At 52.2% G+C, this 26419-nt stretch overlaps 1 protein-coding gene across 1 annotated transcript in view; it reads left to right on the top strand.

Annotated features, from left to right (window-relative positions):
- Window positions 1-26419, top strand: part of LOC144491327 (sterol O-acyltransferase 1-like) — a 383813-nt gene that overhangs the window by 309904 nt on the left and 47490 nt on the right. Inside the window, exon 5 of the mRNA XM_078208990.1 lies at window positions 4064-4148. Coding sequence (XP_078065116.1) covers window positions 4064-4148 — 85 coding nt within the window. The remainder of the gene's footprint in view (window positions 1-4063; window positions 4149-26419) is intronic.

Consider the following 26419-nt stretch of genomic DNA (forward strand, 5'->3'; position numbering starts at 1 on the left):
TTCCATCGCTACGGTAAACGTAATTGAATTGTGGTCACTGTCACCAAAGTGCTCACCTACCTCCAAATCTAACACCTGGCCTGGTTCATTACCCAGTACCAAATCCAATGTGGCCTCGCTTCTTGTTGGTCTATCTATGTACTGCGTCAGGAAGCCTTCCTGCACACATTGGACAAAAAATGACCCCTCTGAAGTACTCGAACTATAGCTTTTCCAGTCAATATTTGTAAAGTTAAAGTCCCCCAGTACAACTACCCTGTTACTTTCGCTCCTATCCAGAATCATCTTTGCAATCTTTTCCTCTACATCTCTGGAACTTTTCGGAGGTCTATAAAAAACTCCCAACAGGGTGACCTCTCCTTTGCTGTTTCTAACCTCAGCCCAAACTACCTCAGTAGACGAGTCCTCATCAAATGTCCTTTCTGCCACCGTAATACTGTCCTTGACTAACAATGCCACACCTCCCCCTCTTTTACCACCTTCCCTGCACTTACTGAAACATCTAAACCCCGGAACCTGCAACAACCATTCCTGTCCCTGCTCGATCCATGTCTCCGAGATGGCCACAACATCGAAATCCCAGGTACCAACCCATGCTGCAAGCTCGCCCACCTTATTCCGGATGCTCCTGGCGTTGAAGTATACACATTTCAAACCGCCTTTCTGCCTGCCGGTACACTCCTGCGACCCTGAAACCTCATCCATGACCTCACTACTCTCAACCTCCTGTACACTGGAGCTACAATTCAGGTACCCACCCCCCTGCTGAATTAGTTTAAACCCTTCCGAAGAGCATTAGCAAATTTCCCCCCCAAGATATTGGTACCCCTCTGGTTCAGGTGCAGACCATCCTGATTGTAGAGGTCCCACCTACCCCAGAAAGAGCCCCAATTGTCCAGGTATCTGAAACCCTCCCTCCTGCACCATCCCTGTAACCACGTGTTCAACTGCTCTCTCTCCCTATTCCTCTGCTCACTATCCCGTGGCACGGGTAACTAACCTGAGATAACAACTTTGTTTGTTCTAGCCCTAAGCTTCCACCCCAACTCCCTGAATTTCTGCCTTACATCCCCATCCCTTTTCCTACCTATGTCTTGAGTGCCGATGTGAACCACAACTTGGGGCTGGTCCCCCTCTCCCTTCAGGATTTCGAAAACACGATCCGAGACATCGCGGACTCTGGCTCCTGGGAGGCAACACACCGACCGCGAGTCTCTCTCGTTCCCGCAGAATCTCCTATCCGTCCCTTTAACTATGGAGTCCCCAATGACTAATCCTCTACTCCTATCACCCCTTCCCTTCTGAGCCACAAGGACAGACTCTGAGCCAGTGACCTGTACACCATGGCTTATCCCTGCTAAGTCCCCCCCCAACAGCATCCAAAAGTGTACTATCCCCAATTTCTACTACATTTTTTGTTTCTCCCCCCACTTGGATGGCTCCCTGTACCTTGGTGCTGTGGTCAGTTTGCTCATCCTCCCTTTCCCTCCCCTTCTGAGCTGCCGGGCCGGACTCTGCGCCAGAGGCACGGCCACTGTTGCTTCCCCCAGGTAGGCTGCTCCCCCCAACAGCACTTAAACAGGTGTACTTATTTTTAAGGGGCACAGCCCCTTGTGCTGGTTAGGTACATTGGCATGCTGAACTCTCCCTCAGTGTACTTGATCAGGCGCCGGAGTGTGGCAACCAGCGGATTTTCACTGTAACTTCATTGCAGAGACACGCAAGACAGAGAGAGCGAGACGTGGGACAGAAGGAGAGAGACGTGGGTCAGAGGGAGAGAGAGAGAGAGACACGGGACAGAGAGGGAGAGAGAGACGTGGGACAGAAGAGGGAGAGAGTGACTTGGGATAGAGGGGAGTGAGAGAGAGACATGGGACAGAGGAGAGAAAGAGAGACGTGGGACAGAGGAGGGAGAGAGAGAGACGTGGGAGAGGGAGAGAGAAGCGGGACAGAGAGAGAGAGATGTGGGAGAGAGAGAGAGATGTGGGAGAGAGAGAGAGACGTGGGAGAGAGAGAGAGAGAGACGCGGGAGAGAGAGAGAGACACGTGGGAGAGAGAGACGCAGGAGAGAAGAGAGAGAGACGCGCGGGAGAGAGTGAGACACGTGGGAGAGAGAGAGAGAGAGAAAGACACGTGGGAGAGAGAGAGACACGTGGGAGAGGGAGACGCGGGAGAGAGAGACGCGCGGGAGAGGGAGAGAGAGATGCGCGGGAGAGAGAGAGACGCGCGGGAGAGTGTGAGACACGTGGGAGAGAGAGAGAGAATGACACGTGGGAGAGAGAGAGAGACACGTGGAAGAGACACGTGGGAGAGAGAAGTAGAGAGACGCGCGGGAGTGTAAGAGGATGATGCGGGAAAGAGATGGCGAGAAAGGGAGACGCGGGGGAGAGAGACGGAGGGACACACGGGAGAGAGAGACACGCGGGAGAGAGGGACGAGCGGGAGAGAGGGACGCGCGGGAGAGAGGGACGCGCGGGAGAGAGGGACGCGCGGGAGAGAGGGACGCGCGGGAGAGAGGGACGCGCGGGAGAGAGGGACGCGCGGGAGAGAGGGACGCGCGGGAGAGAGGGACGCGCGGGAGAGAGGGACGCGCGGGAGAGAGGGACGCGCGGGAGAGAGGGACCCGCGGGAGAGAGGGACCCGCGGGAGAGAGGGACCCGCGGGAGAGAGGGACGCGCGGGAGAGAGATGGGTGCAGGGCATCAGCACAAGTGACGCCTCAAGTGCATCCTGTGCATGAATGTGGTAACTGAATGAAACACTGAGGTCACTTTGCAAATTCTTTTGTGTGAGTATTATTTTCACAAACTACAATTTTGTTGTCAAAAAACCTTTTTAATTTAGTTAGAATAGTTCTGAAATTGTGGCTACAAAGAGAACTACTGTGTGTGAAATCAGTTTCAGAAACCCTGCCATGAATCCCATCCTGAAAAGGCAGCCAATGATTAGCAAGGTGCTGATGTTGAGGGAACTGCACTCTTTGCGGAATTTCCACTCCTGATATTTATTGCAATAATCTTTCAGCCTGAATGACTTTGCAAGACGTTGCTTACAAATGATTGCTAAATTTACAATTGATCATCTCCATCAGCCAATGGGATCAAGTCCAGGTTTCTTCAACTTCCATCTTTACATTGAAAGGCCGATCAGCTTTGCAGAGTAGGATGAAGTTAACCAGTTGAGGGGTGTGTGATCCACGAACAAACCTGTTCACCTGTCTGCACTTCACTCTGTGATCAAACACTATCAACTCACCTCTGACCCTGAGCCAGTGATTCCCCAATATCTTTTCCTCACCTCTGACCCTGATCCAGTGATGATGTGGAGATGCCGTCGTTGGACTGGGGTAAACACAGTAAGAAGTCTAACAACACCAGGTTAAAATCCAACCTGATAAACCTGATCCAGTGATCCAGTGTCCATACCTCACCTCTGACCCTGATCCAACCAATAAACCTGATCCAGTGATCCAGTGTCCATACCTCACCTCTGACCCTGTTCCAGTGATCCAGTGTCCATTCCTCACCTCTGACCATGATCCAGTGATCTCCCAGTGTCCATACCTCACCTCTGACCCTGATCCAGTGATCCCCCAGTGTCCGTACCTCACCTCTGACCCTGATCCAGTGATCCAGTGTCCATACCTCACCTCTGACCCTGATCCAGTGCCCATTCCTCACCTCTGACCCTGATCCAGTGACCCCCCAGTGTCCATACCTCACCTCTGACCCTGATCCAGTGATCCAGTGTCCACACCTCACCTCTGACCCTGATCCAGTGACCCCCCAGTGTCCACACCTCACCTCTGACCCTGATCCAGTGATCCCCCCCTTTGGCCACAGCTCACATCTGGCCCTCAGCCAGTGATCCACCAGTGTCCCTACCTCACCTCTGACCCTGAGCCAGTGCCCACTGATTGCCCATGCCTGACCTCTGACGCTGATCTAGTGGACGTGTCTCTATATGAGCTGAAACACCCCTGGCTCTGACCTCTGTGTGAAACTCGGATTGAATGAAAATTTGGTTTGTGATGTCATTTGATTTTTTTGTCTTTTATTTGACAGGTGAACTGCTTCAACAGAAAGAGTTCTCAAATTACCTCTACTTCCTGTTCTGCCCCACGCTAATCTATCGGGATTCTTATCCCAGGTTTGTGGTATCACTACACAATGATTCAAGTACAGGCAGCATTGTGTCTTTTCCATGTTTTGACAGGTTACACTGTCCCCTGGTGTTTATCCACACAATGCTGCTCTTCAATTCAGATATCACCCAGACTCAGCAATGGATTGGCCCGGAATAGTCCATCCAGCTCCCTGTTCCCTCGGACGAATATTCCGCCACTTCATATCCGAATCTCTCCTAATATTCCCCTTTCCCAGTTTCATTTTCCGCTCCCCAGAGCAGACTTCCAGTTTCTGCAGCTGCTCCCTGTAACCTGATGGCTTTCTGTCTCTTCCACTGAGGTGGAGATGCCGGCGTTGGACTGGGGTAAACACAGTAAGAAGTCTCACAACATCAGGTTAAAGTCCAACAGGTTTATTTGTAGCAAAAGCCACTAGCTTTCGGAGTGCTGCTCCTTCGTCAGGTGAGTGGGAGTTGTGTTCACAAACAGGGCACATAAAGACACAAACTCAATTTACAAAATAATGGTTGGAATGCGAGTCTTTACAGGTTATCAAGTCTGAAAGGTACAGACAATGTGAGTGGAGAGAGCGTTAAGCACAGGTTAAAGAGATGTGTATTGTCTCCAGACAGGATAGTTAGTGAGATTTTGCAAGTCCAGGCAAGTCGTGGGGTTACAGATAGTGTGACATGAACCCAAGTTCCTGGTTGAGGCCGTCCTCATGTGTGCGGAACTTGGCTATCAGTCTCTGCTCAGCGACTCTGCGTTGTCTGTCGTGAAGGCCGCCTTGGGGAACGCTTACCCGAAGACCAGAGGCCGAATGCCCGTGACCGCTGAAGTGTTCCCCAACAGGAAGAGAACAGTCTTGCCTGGTGATTGTCGAGTGGTGTTCATTCATCCGTTGTCGCAGCGTCTGCATAGTTTCCCCAATGTACCATGCCTCGGGACATCCTTTCCTGCAGCGTATCAGGTAGACAACGTTGGCCGAGTTGCAAGAGTATGTACCGTGTACCTGGTAGATGGTGTTCTCACGTGAGATAATGGCATCTGTGTCGATGATCCGGCACGTCTTGCAGAGGTTGCTGTGGCAGGGTTGTGTGGTGTCGTGGTCACTGTTCTCCTGAAGGCTGGGTAGTTTGCTGCGGACAATGGTCTGTTTGAGGTTGCGTGGTTGTTTGAAGGCAAGAAGTGGGGGTGTGAGGATGGCCTTGGCGAGATGTTCGTCTTCATCAATGACATGTTCAAGGCTCCAGAGGAGATGCCGTAGCTTCTCCGCTCCGGGGAAGTACTGGACGACGAAGGGTACTCTGTCCGCCGTGTCCCGTGTTTGTCTTCTGAGGAGGTCGGTGCGGTTTTTCGCTGTGGCACGTCGGAACTGTCGATCGATGAGTCGAGCGCCATATCCTGTTCTTATGAGGGCATCCTTCAGCGTCTGGAGGTGTCTGTTGCGATCCTCCTCATCCGAGCAGATCCTGTGTATTCGGAGGGCTTGTCCGTAGGGGATGGCTTCTTTAACGTGTTTAGGGTGGAAGTTGGAGAAGTGGAGCATCGTGAGGTTATCCGTGGGCTTGCGGTACAGTGAGGTGCTGAGGTGACCGTCCTTGATGGAGATGCGTGTGTCCAAGAATGCAACCGATTCCGGAGAGTAGTCCATGGTGATTCTGATGGTGGGATGGAACTTGTTGATGTCATCATAGAGTTGTTTCAGTGATTGTTCACCATGAGTCCAAAGGAAGAAAATCTCATCGATGTATCTAGTGTATAGCATCGGTTGAAGGTCCTGTGCGGTGAAGAAGTCTTGTTCGAACCTGTGCATGAAGAGGTTGGCATATTGATGTGCGAATTTGGTCCCCATGGCTGTTCCGTGTGTCTGGATGAAGAACTGTTTGTTGAAGGTGAAGACATTGTGGTCCAGGATGAAGCGGATGAGTTGTAAAATTGCATCTGGAGACTGGCAGTTGTTGGCGCTGAGCACTGAGGCCGTTGCAGCAATGCCATCGTCATGGGGGATGCTGGTGTAGAGTGCCGAGACATCCATTGTGACGAGGAGCGCTCCTGGTTCAACTGCTCCATGTGTGCCGAGTTTCTGTAGGAAGTCCGTAGTGTCGCGACAAAAGCTGGGGGTTCTTTGTACAATGGGTTTCAGGATGCCCTCGACATAGCCGGAGAGGTTCTCGCACTGGGTCCCATTGCCCGATATGATGGGACGGCCGGGTGTGTTTGCCTTGTGTATCTTCGGGAGGCAGTAGAGATCTCCAACGCGGGGAGTACGTGGGATGAGAGCACGGAGGGTGCTCTGAAGGTCCGAATCAAAGGTCTTGATCAGTCTGTTGAGTTGACGGGTGTGTTCTTTGGTCGGATCTGCGGGTAACTGTCTGTAGTGTTCCTCGTTGTTCAGTTGTTGCTACACTTCTTTGCAGTAACCCGTTCTGTTCAGTCTGACGATGGCCCCTCCTTTGTCTGCTGGTTTGATGACAATGTTGCGGTTGGTCTTGAGAGCGCGGATGGCGTTGCGTTGTGCTTGGGTGATGTTCGGGGCTGTCTTGTGAGTGCGGCTGATGAATCTGGTGTTGACGCACCTCCTGACGGCTTGGGCATACATGTCAAGCCTGGGCTTGCAAAATCTCACGAACTGTCATAGAAACATAGAAAAACTACAGCACAAAGACAGGCCCTTCGCCCCACAAGTTGTGCCGAACATATCCCTACCTTTTAGGCCTACCTATAACCCTCCATCCTATTAAATCCCATGTACTCATCCAGGAGTCTCTTAAAAGACCCTATTGAGTTTGCCTCCACCACCACTGACGGCAGCCGATTCCACTCACCCACCACCCTCTGTGTGAAAAACTTCCCCCTAACATTTCCCCTGTACCTACCCCCCAGCACCTTAAACCTGTGTCCTCTCGTAGCAGCCATTTCCACCCTGGGAAAAAGCCTCCGAGAGTCCACCCGATCTATGCCTCTCAACATCTTATATACCTCTATCAGGTCTCCTCTCATCCTACGTCTCTCCAAGGAGAAAAGACCGAGCTCCCTCAGCCTATCCTCATAAGGCATGCCACTCAATCCAGGCAACATCCTTGTAAATCTCCTCTGCACACTTTCAATCTTTTCCACATCCTTCCTGTAATGAGGCGACCAGAACTGAGCACAGTACTCCAAGTGGGGTCTGACGAGGGTCTTATAAAGCTGCATCATTATCCCCGCACTCCTGAACTCAATCCCTCGATTGATAAAGGCCAGCACACCATACGCCGCCTTAACCACCTTCTCCACCTGCGGGGCCGATTTTAGAGTCCTATGGACCCAGACTCCAAGGTCCTTCTGATCCTCTACAGTACTAAGAGTCTTTCCCTTCATATTGTACTCCTTCATCCCATTTGACCTGCCAAAATGGATCACGATGCATTTATCTGGGTTGAAGTCCATCTGCCACTTGTCCGCCCAGTCTTGCATCCTATGTCCCTCTGTAACTTCTGACATCCCTCCAGACTATCCACAACCCCACCAACCTTCGTGTCGTCGGCAAACTTACAAACCCATCCCTCCACTTCCTCATCCAGGTCATTTATGAAAATGACAAACAGCAAGGGTCCCAGAACAGATCCCTGGGGCACGCCACTGGTGACCGACCTCCAATTAGAAAAAGACCCATCTATACCCACTCTCTGCCTCCTTTGGGTAAACACAGTAAGAAGTCTCACAACACCAGGTTAAAGTCCAACAGGTTTATTTGGTAGCAAATACCATAAGCTTTCGGAGCACTGCTCCTTCGTCAGATGGAGTGGAAATGTGCTCTCAAACAGTGCAAACAGACACAAAATCAAGTTGCAGAATACTGATTAGAATGCGAATCCCTAAAGCCAGCCAGGTCTTAAAGGTACAGACAATGTTGGTGGAGGGAGCATTAAACACAGGTCCAGCCAGTTCTGGATCCACAGAGCAGCAGCCCCTTGGATCCCATGCCCTCTCACTTTTTCTAGAAGCCTTGCATGGGGGACCTTATCGAACGCCTTGCTAAAATCCATATAAACCACATCTACCGCTTTCCCTTCGTCAATGTGTTTAGTCACATTTTCGAAGAACTCCACCAGGCTCGTAAGGCACAATCTACCTTTGACAAAGCCATGCTGAGTATTCTTGAGCATACTAAACCTCTCTCAATGCTCATAAATCTTATCCCTCAGGATCTTCTCCATCAGCTTACCAACCACTGAGGTTAGACTCACCGGTCGGTAATTTCCTGGGCTATCCCTATTCCCCTTCTTGAAAATAGGAACCACATCCGCAATCCTCCAATCCTCCGGCACCTCTCCCGTCTCCATCGACGACGCAAAGATCATCGCCAGAGGCTCTGCAATCTCTTCCCTCGCCTCCCACAGTAACCTGGGGTACATCCCATCCGGACCCGGCGACTTATCTATCTTGATGCCATTCAAAGATTCCAGCACAGCCTCTTTCTTAAAATCCACATACTCAAACTTTTCAGTCCACCGCAAGCCCACAGTACATCCACCCAGGTCCTTCTCCTCTGTGAAAACCGAGGCAAAATACTCATTAAGCACCTCTGCCATTTCTACTGGTTCCGTACAGACTTTCCCACCTTCACCTTTTATAGGCCCTATTCCTTCACGTCTCATCCTTTTACTCTTCACATATTTATAGAACGCCTTAGGGTTTTCCTTAATCCTACCTGCCAAGGCCTTCTCGTGACCCCTTCTGGCTCTCCTAATTTCTTTCTTTAGTCCCTTCCTACAAGCCGTATACTCATCTAGATCCCTATCTTCGCCAAGCTCTCTGAACCTTTTGTACGCTTTCCTTTTCTTCCCGACGAGGTCCCGCACAGCTTTCGTGCACCACGGTTCCTTTAACCTACCAACTCCTCCGTCTGCTCGGAACGTTGTCCTGTAGAACTCTAGACAGACATTCCTTGAAAAACTGCCACCTCTCTTCAGTACATTTCCCCGAGAATACCTACTTCCAATTTACTCTAATTTGCTGCCTCATGTCTTCATATTTCCCCTTACTCCATATAAATGCTTTCCGAGCTTGCCTGATCCTCTTTTTCCAATGCAAGCATAAAGGAGATAGAGTTATGATCGCTCTCCCCAAGATGCTTTCCCACTGAGAGATCTGACACCTGTCCAGGCTCATTGGTCAGTATCAGATCAAGTACAGCCTCTCCTCTTGTAGGCTTGTCCACATGCTGTGTCAGGAAACCCTCCTGAACAGACCTAACGAACTCCTCCCCATCCAGTCCCCTTACCCGAGGGATATTCCAATCTATGTTTGGGAAATTAAAGTCTCCCATCACAACAACTCTGCTATTACTGCATGTCTCCAGGATCTGTTTCCCTATCTGCTCCTCCACCTCCCTGTTACTATTGGGCGGCCTATAGAAAACTCCCAGCAAAGTGATCGACCCCTTCCCACTCCGAACTTCCACCCACAGAGACTCTGTAGACAATCCCTCCACAGCATACACCTTCTCTACAGCTGTGACACTATCCCTGATCAGCAGTGCCACTCCACCCCCTCTCTTGCCTCCCTCCCTGTCCTTCCTGAAACATCTGAATCCCGGCACCTGGAGTGTCCAGTCCTGTCCCTGAGACATCCAAGTCTCCGTAATGGCCACCACATCACACTTCCAGACATCAATCCACGCTCTGAGCTCATCCCCTTTATTCACTATACTCCTGGCATTAAAGTAAACACATCTCAATCCTTTGGTCTGAGCTCTCCCCTTCTCCATCCCCCGTCCATCCTCCCTCTTGCACCGTCTACAACCCTTCTCTGTTTGCAAGCATAGAACATAGAACATAGAACATTACAGCGCAGAACAGGCCCTTCGGCCCACGATGTTGCACCGACCAGTTAAAAAAAAAACTGTGACCCTCCAACCTAAACCAATTTCTTTTCGTCCATGAACCTATCTACGGATCTCTTAAACGCCCCCAAACTAGGCGCATTTACTACTGATGCTGGCAGGGCATTCCAATCCCTCACCACCCTCTGGGTAAAGAACCTACCCCTGACATCGGTTCTATAACTACCCCCCCTCAATTTAAAGCCATGCCCCCTCGTGCTGGATTTCTCCATCAGAGGAAAAAGGCTATCACTATCCACCCCAAGCTAACTTCCTCGCTCCCAGTCACCTCGTCTCGATCTCTTCCCCCCAACCTCTCGAGTTTAAACTCTCCCCAGTAGCCTTAGCCAACCTTCCCGCCAGGATATTGGTCCCCCTGGGATTCAAGTACCACCCGTTTTTTGTGTACAGGTCACACCTGCCCCTAAAGAGGCCCCAATGGTCCAGGAACCTGAATCCCTGCCCCCTGCACCAGTCCCTCAGCCACACATTCATCCTCCACCTCACTCCATTCCTGCCCTCACTCTCCCGTGGCACAGGCAGCAATCCTGAGATTACTCCCTTTGCTTTCCTCCTTCTCAGCTGTCTCCCGAATTCCCAATACTCTCTTTTCATGACCCCTTCCCCCTTCCTTCCCACATCAGCGGTACCAATATGTACCGCTACCTCTGGCTCCTCTCCCTCCCCCCTCAGGATTTCCGGGAGTCAACCAGCGACATCCTGGATCCCAGCCCCAGGGAGGCAGACCACCATCCGAGACTCCCGCCTGCGTCCGCAAAAACGCCTGTCCGACCCCCTGACTGTCGAGTCCCCGATTAACACTGCCTTCCTCCTCTTTTCCTTAGCCCTCTGAGTTACAGGGCCGGACTCCACTCTGGAGACACGGCCACTGCTGCTTCCCCCAGGCGGGCTGTCCCCCGCAGCAGTACTCAGGCAGGAGTACTTGTTGTGTCGGGGCACATCCACCGGGGTGCTCTCAATCACCCGAGCTTTACTCTTCCTGGCCGTCACCCACTTGGCCTCCACCCGTGGCCCTGGTGTGACCACCTGATGGTAGCTCTTGTCTATCACCTCCTCATTCTCCCTAAACAGCCTAAGATCCTCGAGCTGCAGTTCCAGCTCCCTAACGTGGTCCCTCAGGAACCGCAGCTTGACACACCCCTCACAGATGTGGATGTCCAGGAGGCCAGGTGCCTCCAGGACCTCCCACATCCTACACTGGGAACAACACACTGGCTTCACACTCATATTTAGCTAATATTAGCCAATGGCATTTGCTACCAAATAAACCTGTTGGACTTTAACGTGGTGTTGTGAGACTTCTTACTGTGTCTCCCACTGAAAGAGTTGTAACAACACCAGGTTAAAGTCCAACAGGTTTATTTGGTAGCAAATGTCATTAGCTTTCGGAGCGCTGCTCCTTCGTCAGATGGAGTGGATATCTGCTCTCAAACAGGGAACAGAGACACAAAATCAAGTTACAGAATACTGATTAGAATGCGAATCCCTACAGCCAGCCAGGTCTTAAAGATACAGACAATGTGAGTGGAGGGAGCAATAAGCACAGGTTAAAGAGATGTGTATTGTCTCCAGACAGGACAGCCAGTGAGATTCTGCAAGTCCAGGAGGCAAGCTCTGGGGGTTACCGAAAGTGTGACATGAACCCAAGATCCTGGTTTAGGCCGTCCTCATGTGTGCGGAACCTGGCTATCAGTTTCTGCTCAGCAACTCTGCGCTGTCGTGTGTTGTGAAGTCCGCCTTGGAGAACGCTTACCCGAAGATCAGAGGCTGAATGCCCGTGACTGCTGAAGTGCTCCCCCACAGGAAGAGAACAGTCTTGCCTGGTGATTGTCGAGCGGTGTTAATTCATCCGTTGTCGTAGCGTCTGGTTGGTTTCCCCAATGTACCATGCCTCGGGACATCCTTTCCTGCAGCGTATCAGGTAGACAACGTTGGCCGAGTTGCAAGAGTAGGTACCGTGTACCTGGTAGATGGTGTTCTCACGTGAGATGATGGCATCCGTGTCGATGATCCGGCACGTCTTGCAGAGGTTGCTGTGGCAGGGTTGTGTGGTGTCATGGTCACTGTTCTCCTGAAGGCTGGGTAGTTTGCTGCGGACAATGGTCTGTTTGAGGTAGTGCGGTTGTTTGAAGGCAAGAAGTGGGGGTGTGGGGATGGCCTTGGCGAGATGTTCGTCTTCATCAATGACATGTTGAAGGCTCCGGAGGAGATGCCGTAGCTTCTCCGCTCCGGGGAAGTACTGGACGACGAAGGGTACTCTGTCCACTGTGTCCCGTGTTTGTCTTCTGAGGAGGTCGGTGCGGTTTTTCGCTGTGGCGCGTCGGAACTGTCGATCGATGAGTCAAGCGCTATATCCTGTTCTTATGAGGGCATCTTTCAGTGTCTGGAGGTGTCTGTTGCGATCCTCCTCATCCGAGCAGATCCTGTGTATACGGAGGGCTTGTCCGTAGGGGATGGCTTCTTTAACGTGTTTAGGGTGAAAGCTGGAGAAGTGGAGCATCGTGAGGTTATCCGTGGGCTTGCGGTACAGTGAGGTGCTGAGGTGACCGTCCTTAATGGAGATGCGTGTGTCCAAGAATGCAACCGATTCCGGAGAGTAGTCCATGGTGAGCCTGATGGTGGGATGGAACTTGTTGATGTCATCATAGAGTTGTTTCAGTGATTGTTCACCATGAGTCCAAAGGAAGAAAATGTCATCGACGTATCTAGTGTATAGCATCGGTTGAAGGTCCCGTGCGGTGAAGAAGTCTTGTTCGAATCTGTGCATGAAGATGTTGGCATATTGAGGTGCGAATTTGGTCCCCATGGCTGTTCCGTGTGTCTGGATGAAGAACTGGTTGTTGAAGGTGAAGATATTGTGGTCCAGGATGAAGCGGATGAGTTGTGGAATTGTGTCTGGAAACTGGCAGTTGTTGGCGTTGAGCACTGAGGCAGTTGCAGCCAGAGCTTCCCCGTGAACCCAGAGCTTCCCCTTGCTGTCTCTCCCCGTGAACCCAGAGCTTCCCCTTGCTGTCTCTCCCCGTGAACCCAGAGCTTCCCCTTGCTGTCTCTCCGACTGAATCCAGAGCTTTCCCTTGCTGTCTCTCCCCGTGAACCCAGAGCTTCCCCTTGCTGTCTCTCCCCGTGAACCCAGAGCTTCCCCTTGCTGTCTCTCCCACTGAACCCAGAGCTTCCCCTTGCTGTCTCTCCCCGTAAACCCAGAGCTTCCCCTTGCTGTCTCTCGCCGTGAACCCAGAGCTTCCCCTTTCTGTCTCTCCCACTGAACCCAGAGCTTCCCCTTGCTGTCTCTCCCCGTGAACACAGAGCTTCCCCTTGCTGTCTCTCCCACTGAACCCAGAGCATCCCCTTGCTGTCTCTCCCACTGAACCCAGAGCTTCCCCTTGCTGCCTCTCCCACTGAACCCAGAGCTTCCCCTTGCTGTCTCTCCTCGTGAACCCAGAGCTTCCCCTTGCTGTCTCTCCTCGTGAACCCAGAGCTTCCCCTTGCTGTCTCTCCCCGTGAACCCAGAGCTTCCCCTTGCTGTCTCTCCCACTGAACCCAGAGCTTCCCCTTGCTGTCTCTCCCACTGAACCCAGAGCTTCCCCTTGCTGTCTCTCCCACTGAACCCAGAGCTTCCCCTTGCTGTCTCTCCCACTGAACCCAGAGCTTCCCCTTGCTGTCACTCCTCGTGAACCCAGAGCTTCCCCTTGCTGTCTCTCCCCGTGAACACAGAGCTTCCCCTTGCTGTCTCTCCCACTGAACCCAGAGCCTCCCCTTGCTGTCTCTCCCACTGAACCCAGAGCTTCCCCTTGCTGTCTCTCCCCGTGAACACAGAGCTTCCCCTTGCTGTCTCTCCCACTGAACCCAGAGCCTCCCCTTGCTGTCTCTCCCACTGAACCCAGAGCTTCCCCTTGCTTTCTCTCCTCGTGAACCCAGAGCTTCCCCTTGCTGTCTCTCCTCGTGAACCCAGAGCTTCCCCTTGCTGTCTCTCCCACTGAACCCAGAGCTTCCCCTTGCTGTCTCTCCCACTGAACCCAGAGCTTCCCCTTGCTGTCTCTCCCCGTGAACACAGAGCTTCTCCTTGCTGTCTCTCCCACTGAACCCAGAGCGTCTCCTTGCTGTCTCTCCCACTGAACCCAGAGCTTCCCCTTGCTGTGTCTCCCACTGAACCCAGAGCTTCCCCTTGCTGTCTCTCCCACTGAACCCAGAACTTCCCCTTGCTGTGTCTCCCACTGAACCCAGAGCTTCCCCTTGCTGTGTCTCCCACTGAACCCAGAGCTTCCCCTTGCTGTCTCTCCCCGTGAACCCAGAACTTCCCCTTGCTGTCTCTCCCACTGAACCCAGAGCTTCCCCTTGCTGTCTCTCCCCGTGAACCCAGAGCTTCCCCTTGCTGTCTCTCCCCGTGAACACAGAGCTTCTCCTTGCTGTCTCTCCCACTGAACCCAGAGCGTCTCCTTGCTGTCTCTCCCCGTGAACCCAGAGCTTCCCCTTGCTGTGTCTCCCACTGAACCCAGAGCTTCCCCTTGCTGTCTCTCCCACTGAACCCAGAACTTCCCCTTGCTGTGTCTCCCACTGAACCCAGAACTTCCCCTTGCTGTCTCTCCCACTGAACCCAGAGCTTCCCCTTGCTGTCTCTCCCCGTGAACCCAGAGCTTCCCCTTGCTGTGTCTCCCACTGAACCCAGAGCTTCCCCTTGCTGTCTCTCCCACTGAACCCAGAGCTTCCCCTTGCTGTCTCTCCCCGTAAACCCAGAGCTTCCCCTTGCTGTCTCTCCCACTGAACCCAGAGCTTCCCCTTGCTGTCTCTCCCCGTGAACCCAGAGCTTCCCCTTGCTGTCTCTCCCACTGAACCCAGAGCTTCCCCTTGCTGTCTCTCCCCGTGAACCCAGAGCTTCCCCTTGCTGTCTCTCCCACTGAACCCAGAGCTTCCCCTTGCTGTCTCTCCTCGTGAACCCAGAGCTTCCCCTTGCTGTCTCTCCCCGTGAACCCAGAGCTTCCCCTTGCTGTCTCTCCCACTGAACCCAGAGCTTCCCCTTGCTGTCTCTCCCCGTGAACCCAGAGCTTCCCCTTGCTGTCTCTCCCCGTGAACCCAGAGCTTCCCCTTGCTGTCTCTCCCACTGAACCCAGAGCTTCCCCTTGCTGTCTCTCCCCGTGAACCCAGAGCTTCCCCTTGCTGTCTCTCCCGCTGAACCCAGAGCTTCCCCTTGCTGTCTCTACTCGTGAACCCAGAGCTTCCCCTTGCTGTCTCTCCCACTGAACCCAGAGCTTCCCCTTGCTGTCTCTCCCCGTAAACCCAGAGCTTCCCCTTGCTGTCTCTCCCACTGAACCCAGAGCTTCCCCTTGCTGTCTCTCCCACTGAACCCAGAGCTTCCCCTTGCTGTCTCTCCCCGTGAACCCAGAGCTTCCCCTTGCTGTCTCTCCCACTGAACCCAGAGCTTCCCCTTGCTGTCTCTCCCACTGAACCCAGAGCTTCCCCTTGCTGTCTCTCCCTGTGAACCCAGAGCTTCCCCTTTCTGTCTCTCCTCGTGAACCCAGAGCATCCCCTTGCTGTCTCTCCCACTGAACCCAGAGCTTCCCCTTGCTGTGTCTCCCACTGAACCCAGAGCTTCCCCTTGCTGTCTCTCCCACTGAACCCAGAGCTTCCCCTTGCTGTCTCTCCCACTGAACCCAGAGCTTCCCCTTGCTGTCTCTCCCCGTGAACCCAGAGCTTCCCCTTGCTGTCTCTCCAACTGAACCCAGAGCTTCCCCTTGCTGTCTCTCCTCGTGAACCCAGAGCTTCCCCTTGCTGTCTCTCCTCGTGAACCCAGAGCTTCCCCTTGCTGTCTCTCCCACTGAACCCAGAGCTTCCCCTTGCTGTCTCTCCTCGTGAACCCAGAGCTTCCCCTTGCTGTCTCTCCTCGTGAACCCAGAGCCTCCCCTTGCTGTCTCTCCCACTGAACCCAGAGCTTCCCCTTGCTGTCTCTCCCACTGAACACAGAGCGTCTCCTTGCTGTCTCTCCCACTGAACCCAGAGCTTCCCCTTGCTGTCTCTCCCCGTGAACCCCGAGCTTCCCCTTGCTGTCTCTCCCACTGAACCCAAAGCTTCCCCTTGCTGTCTCTCCCCGTGAACCCAGAGCTTCCCCTTGCTGTCTCTCCTCGTGAACCCAGAGCTTCCCCTTGCTGTCTCTCCCCGTAAACCCAGAGCTTCCCCTTGCTGTCTCTCCCACTGAACCCAGAGCTTCCCCTTGCTGTGTCTCCCACTGAACCCTGAGCTTCCCCTTGCTGTCTCTCCCCGTGAACCCAGAGCTTCCCCTTGCTGTCTCTCCCACTGAACCCAGAGCTTCCCCTTGCTGTCTCTCCTCGTGAACCCAGAGCTTCCCCTTGCTGTCTCTCCTCGTGAACCCAGAGCTTCCCCTTGCTGTCTCTCCCACTGAACTCAGAGCTTCCCCTTGCTGTCTCTCCCCGTAAACCCAGAGCTTCCCCTTGCTGTCTCTCCTCGTGAACCCAGACCTTCCCCTTGCTGTCTCTCCCCGTGAACCCAGAGCTTCCCCTTGCTGTCTCTCCCACTGAACCCAGAGCTTCCCCTTGCTGTGTCTCCCACTGAACCCAGAGCTTCCCCTTGCTGTCTCTCCCACTGAATCCAGAGCTTGCCCTTGCTGTCTCTCCCCGTAAACCCAGAGCTTCCCCTTGCTGTCTCTCCTCGTGAACCCAGAGCTTCCCCTTGCTGTCTCTCCCACTGAACCCAGAGCTTCCCCTTGCTGTCTCTCCCCGTGAATCCAGAGCTTCCCCTTGCTGTCTCTCCCACTGAACCCAGAGCTTCCCCTTGCTGTGTCTCCCACTGAACCCAGAGCTTCCCCTTGCTGTCTCTCCCCGTGAACCCAGAGCTTCCCCTTGCTGTCTCTCCCCGTGAACCCAGAGCTTCCCCTTGCTGTCTCTCCCACTGAACCCAGAGCCTCCCCTTGCTGTCTCTCCCACTGAACCCAGAGCTTCCCCTTGCTGTCTCTCCTCTTGAACGCAGAGCTTCCCCTTCTTGTGAAGGATCCTCTTGGGATGAGTGATCATAATATGGTGGAATTTCTGATACAGATGGAGGGTGAGAAAGTAGGGTCCCAAACCAGTGTCCTCTGCTTGAACAGAGGGGAGTACGATAGGATGAGGGCTGAATTGGCGAGGGTGGACTGGGAGAGCAGACTGGTAGGTAGGACAGCTGAGGAACAGTGGAGGATTTTTAAGGAGATTTTTTTAAGTACTCAGCAAAAATATATTCCGGTGATAAAGAAGGACTGTAAGAAAAAGGATAACCGGACGTGGATAACGAAGGAAATAAAGGAGAGTATTAGAATAAAATCAGATGCGTACAGAGTGGCCAAAAATAGTGGAGCATTAGTGGATTGGGAAAGCTTTAAAGAAAAACAAAGAACGACTAAGAAAGCGATTAAGAAAGGAAAGATAGATTATGAAACTAAACTAGCTCAAAATATAAAAAATGATAGTAAAAGTTTTTACAAGTATATAAAAAGGAATAGAGTGGCTCGAGTGAATGTTGGACCCTTGGAAGATGAGAGGGGGGATTTAATAGTGGAAAACGAGGAAATGGCTGAGACTTCAAATAAGTTCTTTGTGTCGGTCTTCACGGTGGAAGACACAAATAGTTTGCCGAATATTAGAGATCGAGAGTTGGTGGGAGGGGAGGTCCTTAATACAATTACTGTTACTAAGGAGGTGATGCTTGGTAGACTAATAGGACTGAAGGTAGACAAGTCCCCGGGCCCGGATGGAATGCATCCCAGGGTACTGAAAGAAATGGCTGAGGTAATAGCAGATGCGTTAGTAGTAATTTATCAAAATTCGCTGGACTCTGGGGTAGTGCCGGCTGACTGGAAAACAGCTACTGTTACGCCGCTGTTTAAAAAAGGAAGTAGACAAAAGGCGGGTAACTACAGGCCGGTTAGCTTAACGTCCGTAGTTGGGAAGATGCTAGAGTCCATTATTAAAGAGGAAATAACAGAGCACCTGAATAAGAATGGTTCGATCAAGCAGACGCAGCATGGATTCATGAAGGGAAAGTCGTGTTTGACGAATCTACTGGACTTTTATGAAGATGTCACTAGTGCGGTTGACAGAGGGGAACCGGTGGATGTGGTGTTTTTAGATTTCCAGAAGGCGTTCGATCAGGTGCCTCACAAAAGGTTGCTGCAGAAGATTGGGGTACACGGAGTTAGGGGTAAGGTGTTGGCGTGGATTGGGGATTGGCTATCTAACAGGAAGCAGAGAGTTGGGATAAATGGGTGCTTTTCTGGTTGGCAGTTGGTGACCAGTGGCGTGCCGCAGGGATCGGTGCTGGGGCCTCAATTGTTTACCATTTACATAGATGATCTGGAGGAGGGGACTGAATCTCGGGTATTCAAGTTTGCTGATGACACGAAGGTGAGTGGGAAAGCGAATTGCGTGGAGGACGCGGAAAGTCTGCAGAGAGATTTGGATCGGCTGAGCGAGTGGGCGAGGATCTGGCAGATGGAATATAACGTTAGCAAATGTGAGGTTATCCACTTTGGAAGAAATAATAGGAAATTGGAATATTATTGAAATGGAGAAAAATTACATCGTGCGACTGTGCAGAGGGACCTGGGGGTCCTTGTGCACGAATCGCAAAAACTCAGTCTGCAGGTGATCAAGAAGGTGAATGGAATGTTGGCCTTTATCGCGAGGGGGATAGAATATAAAAGCAGGGAGGTCTTGCTGCAACTGTACAAGGCACTGGTGAGGCCGCAACTGGAGTACTGTGTGCAGTTTTGGTCCCCTTATTTGCGAAAGGATATATTGGCCTTGGAGGGAGTGCAGAGAAGGTTCACCAGGTTGATACCGGAGATGAGGGGTGTAGCTTATGAGGAGAGATTAAACAGATTGGGTCTGTACTCGTTGGAGTTTAGAAGGATGAGGGGTGATCTTATAGAGACATATAAGATAATGAAGGGGCTGGATAGGGTACAGGTGGAGAGATTCTTTCCACTTAGAAGGGAAACCAGAACTAGAGGGCACAGCCTCAAAATAAGTGGGGGCCGGTTCAGAACAGAGTTGAGGGGGAACTTCTTCTCTCAGAGGGTAGTGAATCTCTGGAATTCTCTGCCCATTGAAGTGGTGGAGGCTTCCTCGTTGAATATGTTTAAATCACGGGTAGATAGTTTTCTGATCGATAAGGGAATTAGGGGTTATGGGGAGCAGGCGGGTAAGTGGAACTGATTCGCTTCAGATCAGCCATGATCTTGTTCAATGGCGGGGCAGGCTCGAAGGGCCAGATGGCCTACTCCTGCTCCTATTTCTTATGTTCTTATGTTCTGTCTCTCCTCGTGAACCCAGAGCTTCCCCTTGCTGTCTCTCCCACTGAACCCAGAGCTTCCACTTGCTGTCTCTCCCACTGAACCCAGAGCTTCCCCTTGCTGTCTCTCCCACTGAACCCAGAGCTTCCCCTTGCTGTCTCTCCCCCACTGAACCCAGAGCTTCCCCTTGCTGTCTCTCCTCGTGAACCCAGAGCTTCCCCTTGCTGTCTCTCCCACTGAACCCAGAGCTTCCCCTTGCTGTCTCTCCCACTGAACCCAGAGCTTCCCCTTGCTGTCTCTCCCACTGAACCCAGAGCTTCCCCTTGCTGTCTCTCCCCCACTGAACCCAGAGCTTCCCCTTGCTGTCTCTCCCACTGAACCCAGAGCTTCCCCTTGCTGTCTCTCCCACTGAACCCAGAGCTTCCCCTTGCTGTCTCTCCCACTGAAACCAGAGCTTCCCCTTGCTGTCTCTCCCTGTGAACCCAGAGCTTCCCCTTGCTGTCTCTCCCACTGAACCCAGAGCTTCCCCTTGCTGTCTCTCCCCGTGAACCCAGAGCTTCCCCTTGCTGTCTCTCCCACTGAACCCAGAGCTTCCCCTTGCTGTCTCTCCCTGTGAACCCAGAGCTTCTCCTTGCTGTCTCTCCCACTGAACCCAGAGCTTCCCCTTGCTGTCTCTCCCACTGAACCCAGAGCTTCCCCTTTCTGTCTCTCCCTGTGAACCCAGAGCTTCCCCTTGCTGTCTCTCCCACTGAACCCAGAGCTTCCCCTTGCTGTCTCTCCCACTGAACCCAGAGCTTCCCCTTGCTGTCTCTCCCACTGAACCCAGAGCTTCCCCTTGCTGTCTCTCCCCGTGAACCCAGAGCTTCCCCTTGCTGTCTCTCCCACTGAAAGAAGTCTCACAACACCAGGTTAAAGTCCAACAGGTTTATTTGGTAGCAAATACCATAAGCTTTCGGAGCGCTGCCCCTTCGTCAGATGGAGTGAAAATCTGTTCTCCAACAGTGCACAGAGACACAACATCAAGTTACAGAATACTAATTAGAATGCAAATCTCTACAGCCAGCCAGGTCTGAAAGGTACAGATAATGTGGGTGGAGGGAACATTAAACACAGGTTAAAGAGATGTGTATTGTCTCCAGACAGAACAGCTTGTAAGATCAGGAGGCAAGCTGTGGGGGTTACTGATAATGTGACATAAATCCAACATCCCGGTTTAGGCCGTCCTCATGTGTGCGGAACTTGGCTATCAGTTTCTGCTCAGCGACTCTGCGCTGTCGTGTGTCGTGAAGGCCGCCTTGGAGAACGCTTACCTGAAGATCCAAGGCTGAATGCCCGTGACTGCTGAAGTGCTCCCCCACAGGAAGAGAACAGTTTTGCCTGGTGATTGTCGAGCGGTGTTCATTCATCCGTTGTCGTAGCGTCTGCGTGGTTTCCCCAATGTACCATGCCTCGGGACATCCTTTCCTACAGCGTATCAGGTAGACAACGTTGGCCGAGTTGCAAGAGTATGTACCGTGTACCTGGTAGATGGTGTTCTCACGTGAGATGATGGCATCCGTGTCGATGATCCGGCACGTCTTGCAGAGATTGTGTGGTGTCATGGTCACTGTTCTCCTGAAGGCTGGGTAGTTTGCTGCGGACAATGGTCTGTTTGAGGTTGCGTGGTTGTTTGAAGGCAAGAAGTGGGGGTGTGGGGATGGCCTTGGCGAGATGTTCGTCTTCATCAATGACATGTTGAAGGCTCCGGAGGAGATGACGTAGCTTCTCCTCTCCGGGGAAGTACTGGACAACGAAGGGTACTCTGTCTACTGTGTCCCGTGTTTGTCTTCTGAGGAGGACGGTGCGGTTTTTCGCTGTGGCGCGTCGGAACTGTTGATCAATGAGTCGAGCGCCATATCCTGTTCTTATGAGGGCATCTTTCAGCGTCTGGAGGTGTCCGTTGCGATCCTCCTCATCCGAGCAGATCCTGTGTATTCGGAGAGCTTCCCCTTGCTGTCTCTCCCACTGAACCCAGAGCTTCCCCTTGCTGTCTCTCCTCGTGAACCCAGAGCTTCCCCTTGCTGTCTCTCCCACTGAACCCAGAGCTTCCCCTTGCTGTCTCTCCCCGTAAACCCAGAGCTTCCCCTTGCTGTCTCTCCCACTGAACCCAGAGCTTCCCCTTGCTGTGTCTCCCACTGAACCCAGAGCTTCCCCTTGCTGCCTCTCCCACTGAATCCAGAGCTTGCCCTTGCTGTCTCTCCCCGTAAACCCAGAGCTTCCCCTTGCTGTCTCTCCTCGTGAACCCAGAGCTTCCCCTTGCTGTCTCTCCCACTGAACCCAGAGCTTCCCCTTGCTGTCTCTCCCCGTGAACCCAGAGCTTCCCCTTGCTGTCTCTCCCCGTAAACCCAGAGCTTCCCCTTGCTGTCTCTCCCCGTGAATCCAGAGCTTCCCCTTGCTGTCTCTCCCACTGAACCCAGAGCTTCCCCTTGCTGTGTCTCCCACTGAACCCAGAGCTTCCCCTTGCTGTCTCTCCCCGTGAACCCAGAGCTTCCCCTTGCTGTCTCTCCCCGTGAACCCAGAGCTTCCCCTTGCTGTCTCTCCCACTGAACCCAGAGCCTCCCCTTGCTGTCTCTCCCACTGAACCCAGAGCTTCCCCTTGCTGTCTCTCCTCTTGAACGCAGAGCTTCCCCTTCTTGTGAAGGATCCTCTTGGGATGAGTGATCATAATATGGTGGAATTTCTGATACAGATGGAGGGTGAGAAAGTAGGGTCCCAAACCAGTGTCCTCTGCTTGAACAGAGGGGAGTACGATAGGATGAGGGCTGAATTGGCGAGGGTGGACTGGGAGAGCAGACTGGTAGGTAGGACAGCTGAGGAACAGTGGAGGATTTTTAAGGAGATTTTTTTAAGTACTCAGCAAAAATATATTCCGGTGATAAAGAAGGACTGTAAGAAAAAGGATAACCGGACGTGGATAACGAAGGAAATAAAGGAGAGTATTAGAATAAAATCAGATGCGTACAGAGTGGCCAAAAATAGTGGAGCATTAGTGGATTGGGAAAGCTTTAAAGAAAAACAAAGAACGACTAAGAAAGCGATTAAGAAAGGAAAGATAGATTATGAAACTAAACTAGCTCAAAATATAAAAAATGATAGTAAAAGTTTTTACAAGTATATAAAAAGGAATAGAGTGGCTCGAGTGAATGTTGGACCCTTGGAAGATGAGAGGGGGGATTTAATAGTGGAAAACGAGGAAATGGCTGAGACTTCAAATAAGTTCTTTGTGTCGGTCTTCACGGTGGAAGACACAAATAGTTTGCCGAATATTAGAGATCGAGAGTTGGTGGGAGGGGAGGTCCTTAATACAATTACTGTTACTAAGGAGGTGATGCTTGGTAGACTAATAGGACTGAAGGTAGACAAGTCCCCGGGCCCGGATGGAATGCATCCCAGGGTACTGAAAGAAATGGCTGAGGTAATAGCAGATGCGTTAGTAGTAATTTATCAAAATTCGCTGGACTCTGGGGTAGTGCCGGCTGACTGGAAAACAGCTACTGTTACGCCGCTGTTTAAAAAAGGAAGTAGACAAAAGGCGGGTAACTACAGGCCGGTTAGCTTAACGTCCGTAGTTGGGAAGATGCTAGAGTCCATTATTAAAGAGGAAATAACAGAGCACCTGAATAAGAATGGTTCGATCAAGCAGACGCAGCATGGATTCATGAAGGGAAAGTCGTGTTTGACGAATCTACTGGACTTTTATGAAGATGTCACTAGTGCGGTTGACAGAGGGGAACCGGTGGATGTGGTGTTTTTAGATTTCCAGAAGGCGTTCGATCAGGTGCCTCACAAAAGGTTGCTGCAGAAGATTGGGGTACACGGAGTTAGGGGTAAGGTGTTGGCGTGGATTGGGGATTGGCTATCTAACAGGAAGCAGAGAGTTGGGATAAATGGGTGCTTTTCTGGTTGGCAGTTGGTGACCAGTGGCGTGCCGCAGGGATCGGTGCTGGGGCCTCAATTGTTTACCATTTACATAGATGATCTGGAGGAGGGGACTGAATCTCGGGTATTCAAGTTTGCTGATGACACGAAGGTGAGTGGGAAAGCGAATTGCGTGGAGGACGCGGAAAGTCTGCAGAGAGATTTGGATCGGCTGAGCGAGTGGGCGAGGATCTGGCAGATGGAATATAACGTTAGCAAATGTGAGGTTATCCACTTTGGAAGAAATAATAGGAAATTGGAATATTATTGAAATGGAGAAAAATTACATCGTGCGACTGTGCAGAGGGACCTGGGGGTCCTTGTGCATGAATCGCAAAAACTCAGTCTGCAGGTGCAGCAGGTGATCAAGAAGGCGAATGGAATGTTGGCCTTTATTGCGAAGGGGATAGAATATAAAAGCAGGGAGGTCTTGCTGCAACTGTACAAGGCACTGGTGAGGCCGCAACTGGAGTACTGTGTGCAGTTTTGGTCCCCTTATTTGCGAAAGGATATATTGGCCTTGGAGGGAGTGCAGAGAAGGTTCACCAGGTTGATACCGGAGATGAGGGGTGTAGCTTATGAGGAGAGATTAAACAGATTGGGTCTGTACTCGTTGGAGTTTAGAAGGATGAGGGGTGATCTTATAGAGACATATAAGATAATGAAGGGGCTGGATAGGGTACAGGTGGAGAGATTCTTTCCACTTAGAAGGGAAACCAGAACTAGAGGGCACAGCCTCAAAATAAGTGGGGGCCGGTTCAGAACAGAGTTGAGGGGGAACTTCTTCTCTCAGAGGGTAGTGAATCTCTGGAATTCTCTGCCCATTGAAGTGGTGGAGGCTTCCTCGTTGAATATGTTTAAATCACGGGTAGATAGTTTTCTGATCGATAAGGGAATTAGGGGTTATGGGGAGCAGGCGGGTAAGTGGAACTGATTCGCTTCAGATCAGCCATGATCTTGTTCAATGGCGGGGCAGGCTCGAAGGGCCAGATGGCCTACTCCTGCTCCTATTTCTTATGTTCTTATGTTCTGTCTCTCCTCGTGAACCCAGAGCTTCCCCTTGCTGTCTCTCCCACTGAACCCAGAGCTTCCACTTGCTGTCTCTCCCACTGAACCCAGAGCTTCCCCTTGCTGTCTCTCCCACTGAACCCAGAGCTTCCCCTTGCTGTCTCTCCCCCACTGAACCCAGAGCTTCCCCTTGCTGTCTCTCCTCGTGAACCCAGAGCTTCCCCTTGCTGTCTCTCCCACTGAACCCAGAGCTTCCCCTTGCTGTCTCTCCCACTGAACCCAGAGCTTCCCCTTGCTGTCTCTCCCACTGAACCCAGAGCTTCCCCTTGCTGTCTCTCCCCCACTGAACCCAGAGCTTCCCCTTGCTGTCTCTCCCACTGAACCCAGAGCTTCCCCTTGCTGTCTCTCCCACTGAACCCAGAGCTTCCCCTTGCTGTCTCTCCCACTGAAACCAGAGCTTCCCCTTGCTGTCTCTCCCTGTGAACCCAGAGCTTCCCCTTGCTGTCTCTCCCACTGAACCCAGAGCTTCCCCTTGCTGTCTCTCCCCGTGAACCCAGAGCTTCCCCTTGCTGTCTCTCCCACTGAACCCAGAGCTTCCCCTTGCTGTCTCTCCCTGTGAACCCAGAGCTTCTCCTTGCTGTCTCTCCCACTGAACCCAGAGCTTCCCCTTGCTGTCTCTCCCACTGAACCCAGAGCTTCCCCTTTCTGTCTCTCCCTGTGAACCCAGAGCTTCCCCTTGCTGTCTCTCCCACTGAACCCAGAGCTTCCCCTTGCTGTCTCTCCCACTGAACCCAGAGCTTCCCCTTGCTGTCTCTCCCACTGAACCCAGAGCTTCCCCTTGCTGTCTCTCCCCGTGAACCCAGAGCTTCCCCTTGCTGTCTCTCCCACTGAAAGAAGTCTCACAACACCAGGTTAAAGTCCAACAGGTTTATTTGGTAGCAAATACCATAAGCTTTCGGAGCGCTGCCCCTTCGTCAGATGGAGTGAAAATCTGTTCTCCAACAGTGCACAGAGACACAACATCAAGTTACAGAATACTAATTAGAATGCAAATCTCTACAGCCAGCCAGGTCTGAAAGGTACAGATAATGTGGGTGGAGGGAACATTAAACACAGGTTAAAGAGATGTGTATTGTCTCCAGACAGAACAGCTTGTAAGATCAGGAGGCAAGCTGTGGGGGTTACTGATAATGTGACATAAATCCAACATCCCGGTTTAGGCCGTCCTCATGTGTGCGGAACTTGGCTATCAGTTTCTGCTCAGCGACTCTGCGCTGTCGTGTGTCGTGAAGGCCGCCTTGGAGAACGCTTACCTGAAGATCCAAGGCTGAATGCCCGTGACTGCTGAAGTGCTCCCCCACAGGAAGAGAACAGTTTTGCCTGGTGATTGTCGAGCGGTGTTCATTCATCCGTTGTCGTAGCGTCTGCGTGGTTTCCCCAATGTACCATGCCTCGGGACATCCTTTCCTACAGCGTATCAGGTAGACAACGTTGGCCGAGTTGCAAGAGTATGTACCGTGTACCTGGTAGATGGTGTTCTCACGTGAGATGATGGCATCCGTGTCGATGATCCGGCACGTCTTGCAGAGATTGTGTGGTGTCATGGTCACTGTTCTCCTGAAGGCTGGGTAGTTTGCTGCGGACAATGGTCTGTTTGAGGTTGCGTGGTTGTTTGAAGGCAAGAAGTGGGGGTGTGGGGATGGCCTTGGCGAGATGTTCGTCTTCATCAATGACATGTTGAAGGCTCCGGAGGAGATGACGTAGCTTCTCCTCTCCGGGGAAGTACTGGACAACGAAGGGTACTCTGTCTACTGTGTCCCGTGTTTGTCTTCTGAGGAGGACGGTGCGGTTTTTCGCTGTGGCGCGTCGGAACTGTTGATCAATGAGTCGAGCGCCATATCCTGTTCTTATGAGGGCATCTTTCAGCGTCTGGAGGTGTCCGTTGCGATCCTCCTCATCCGAGCAGATCCTGTGTATTCGGAGAGCTTCCCCTTGCTGTCTCTCCCACTGAACCCAGAGCTTCCCCTTGCTGTCTCTCCTCGTGAACCCAGAGCTTCCCCTTGCTGTCTCTCCCACTGAACCCAGAGCTTCCCCTTGCTGTCTCTCCCCGTAAACCCAGAGCTTCCCCTTGCTGTCTCTCCCACTGAACCCAGAGCTTCCCCTTG

The sequence above is a fragment of the Mustelus asterias genome (assembly GCF_964213995.1).
Source record: "Mustelus asterias chromosome X unlocalized genomic scaffold, sMusAst1.hap1.1 SUPER_X_unloc_1, whole genome shotgun sequence".
NCBI lineage: Eukaryota > Metazoa > Chordata > Chondrichthyes > Carcharhiniformes > Triakidae > Mustelus > Mustelus asterias.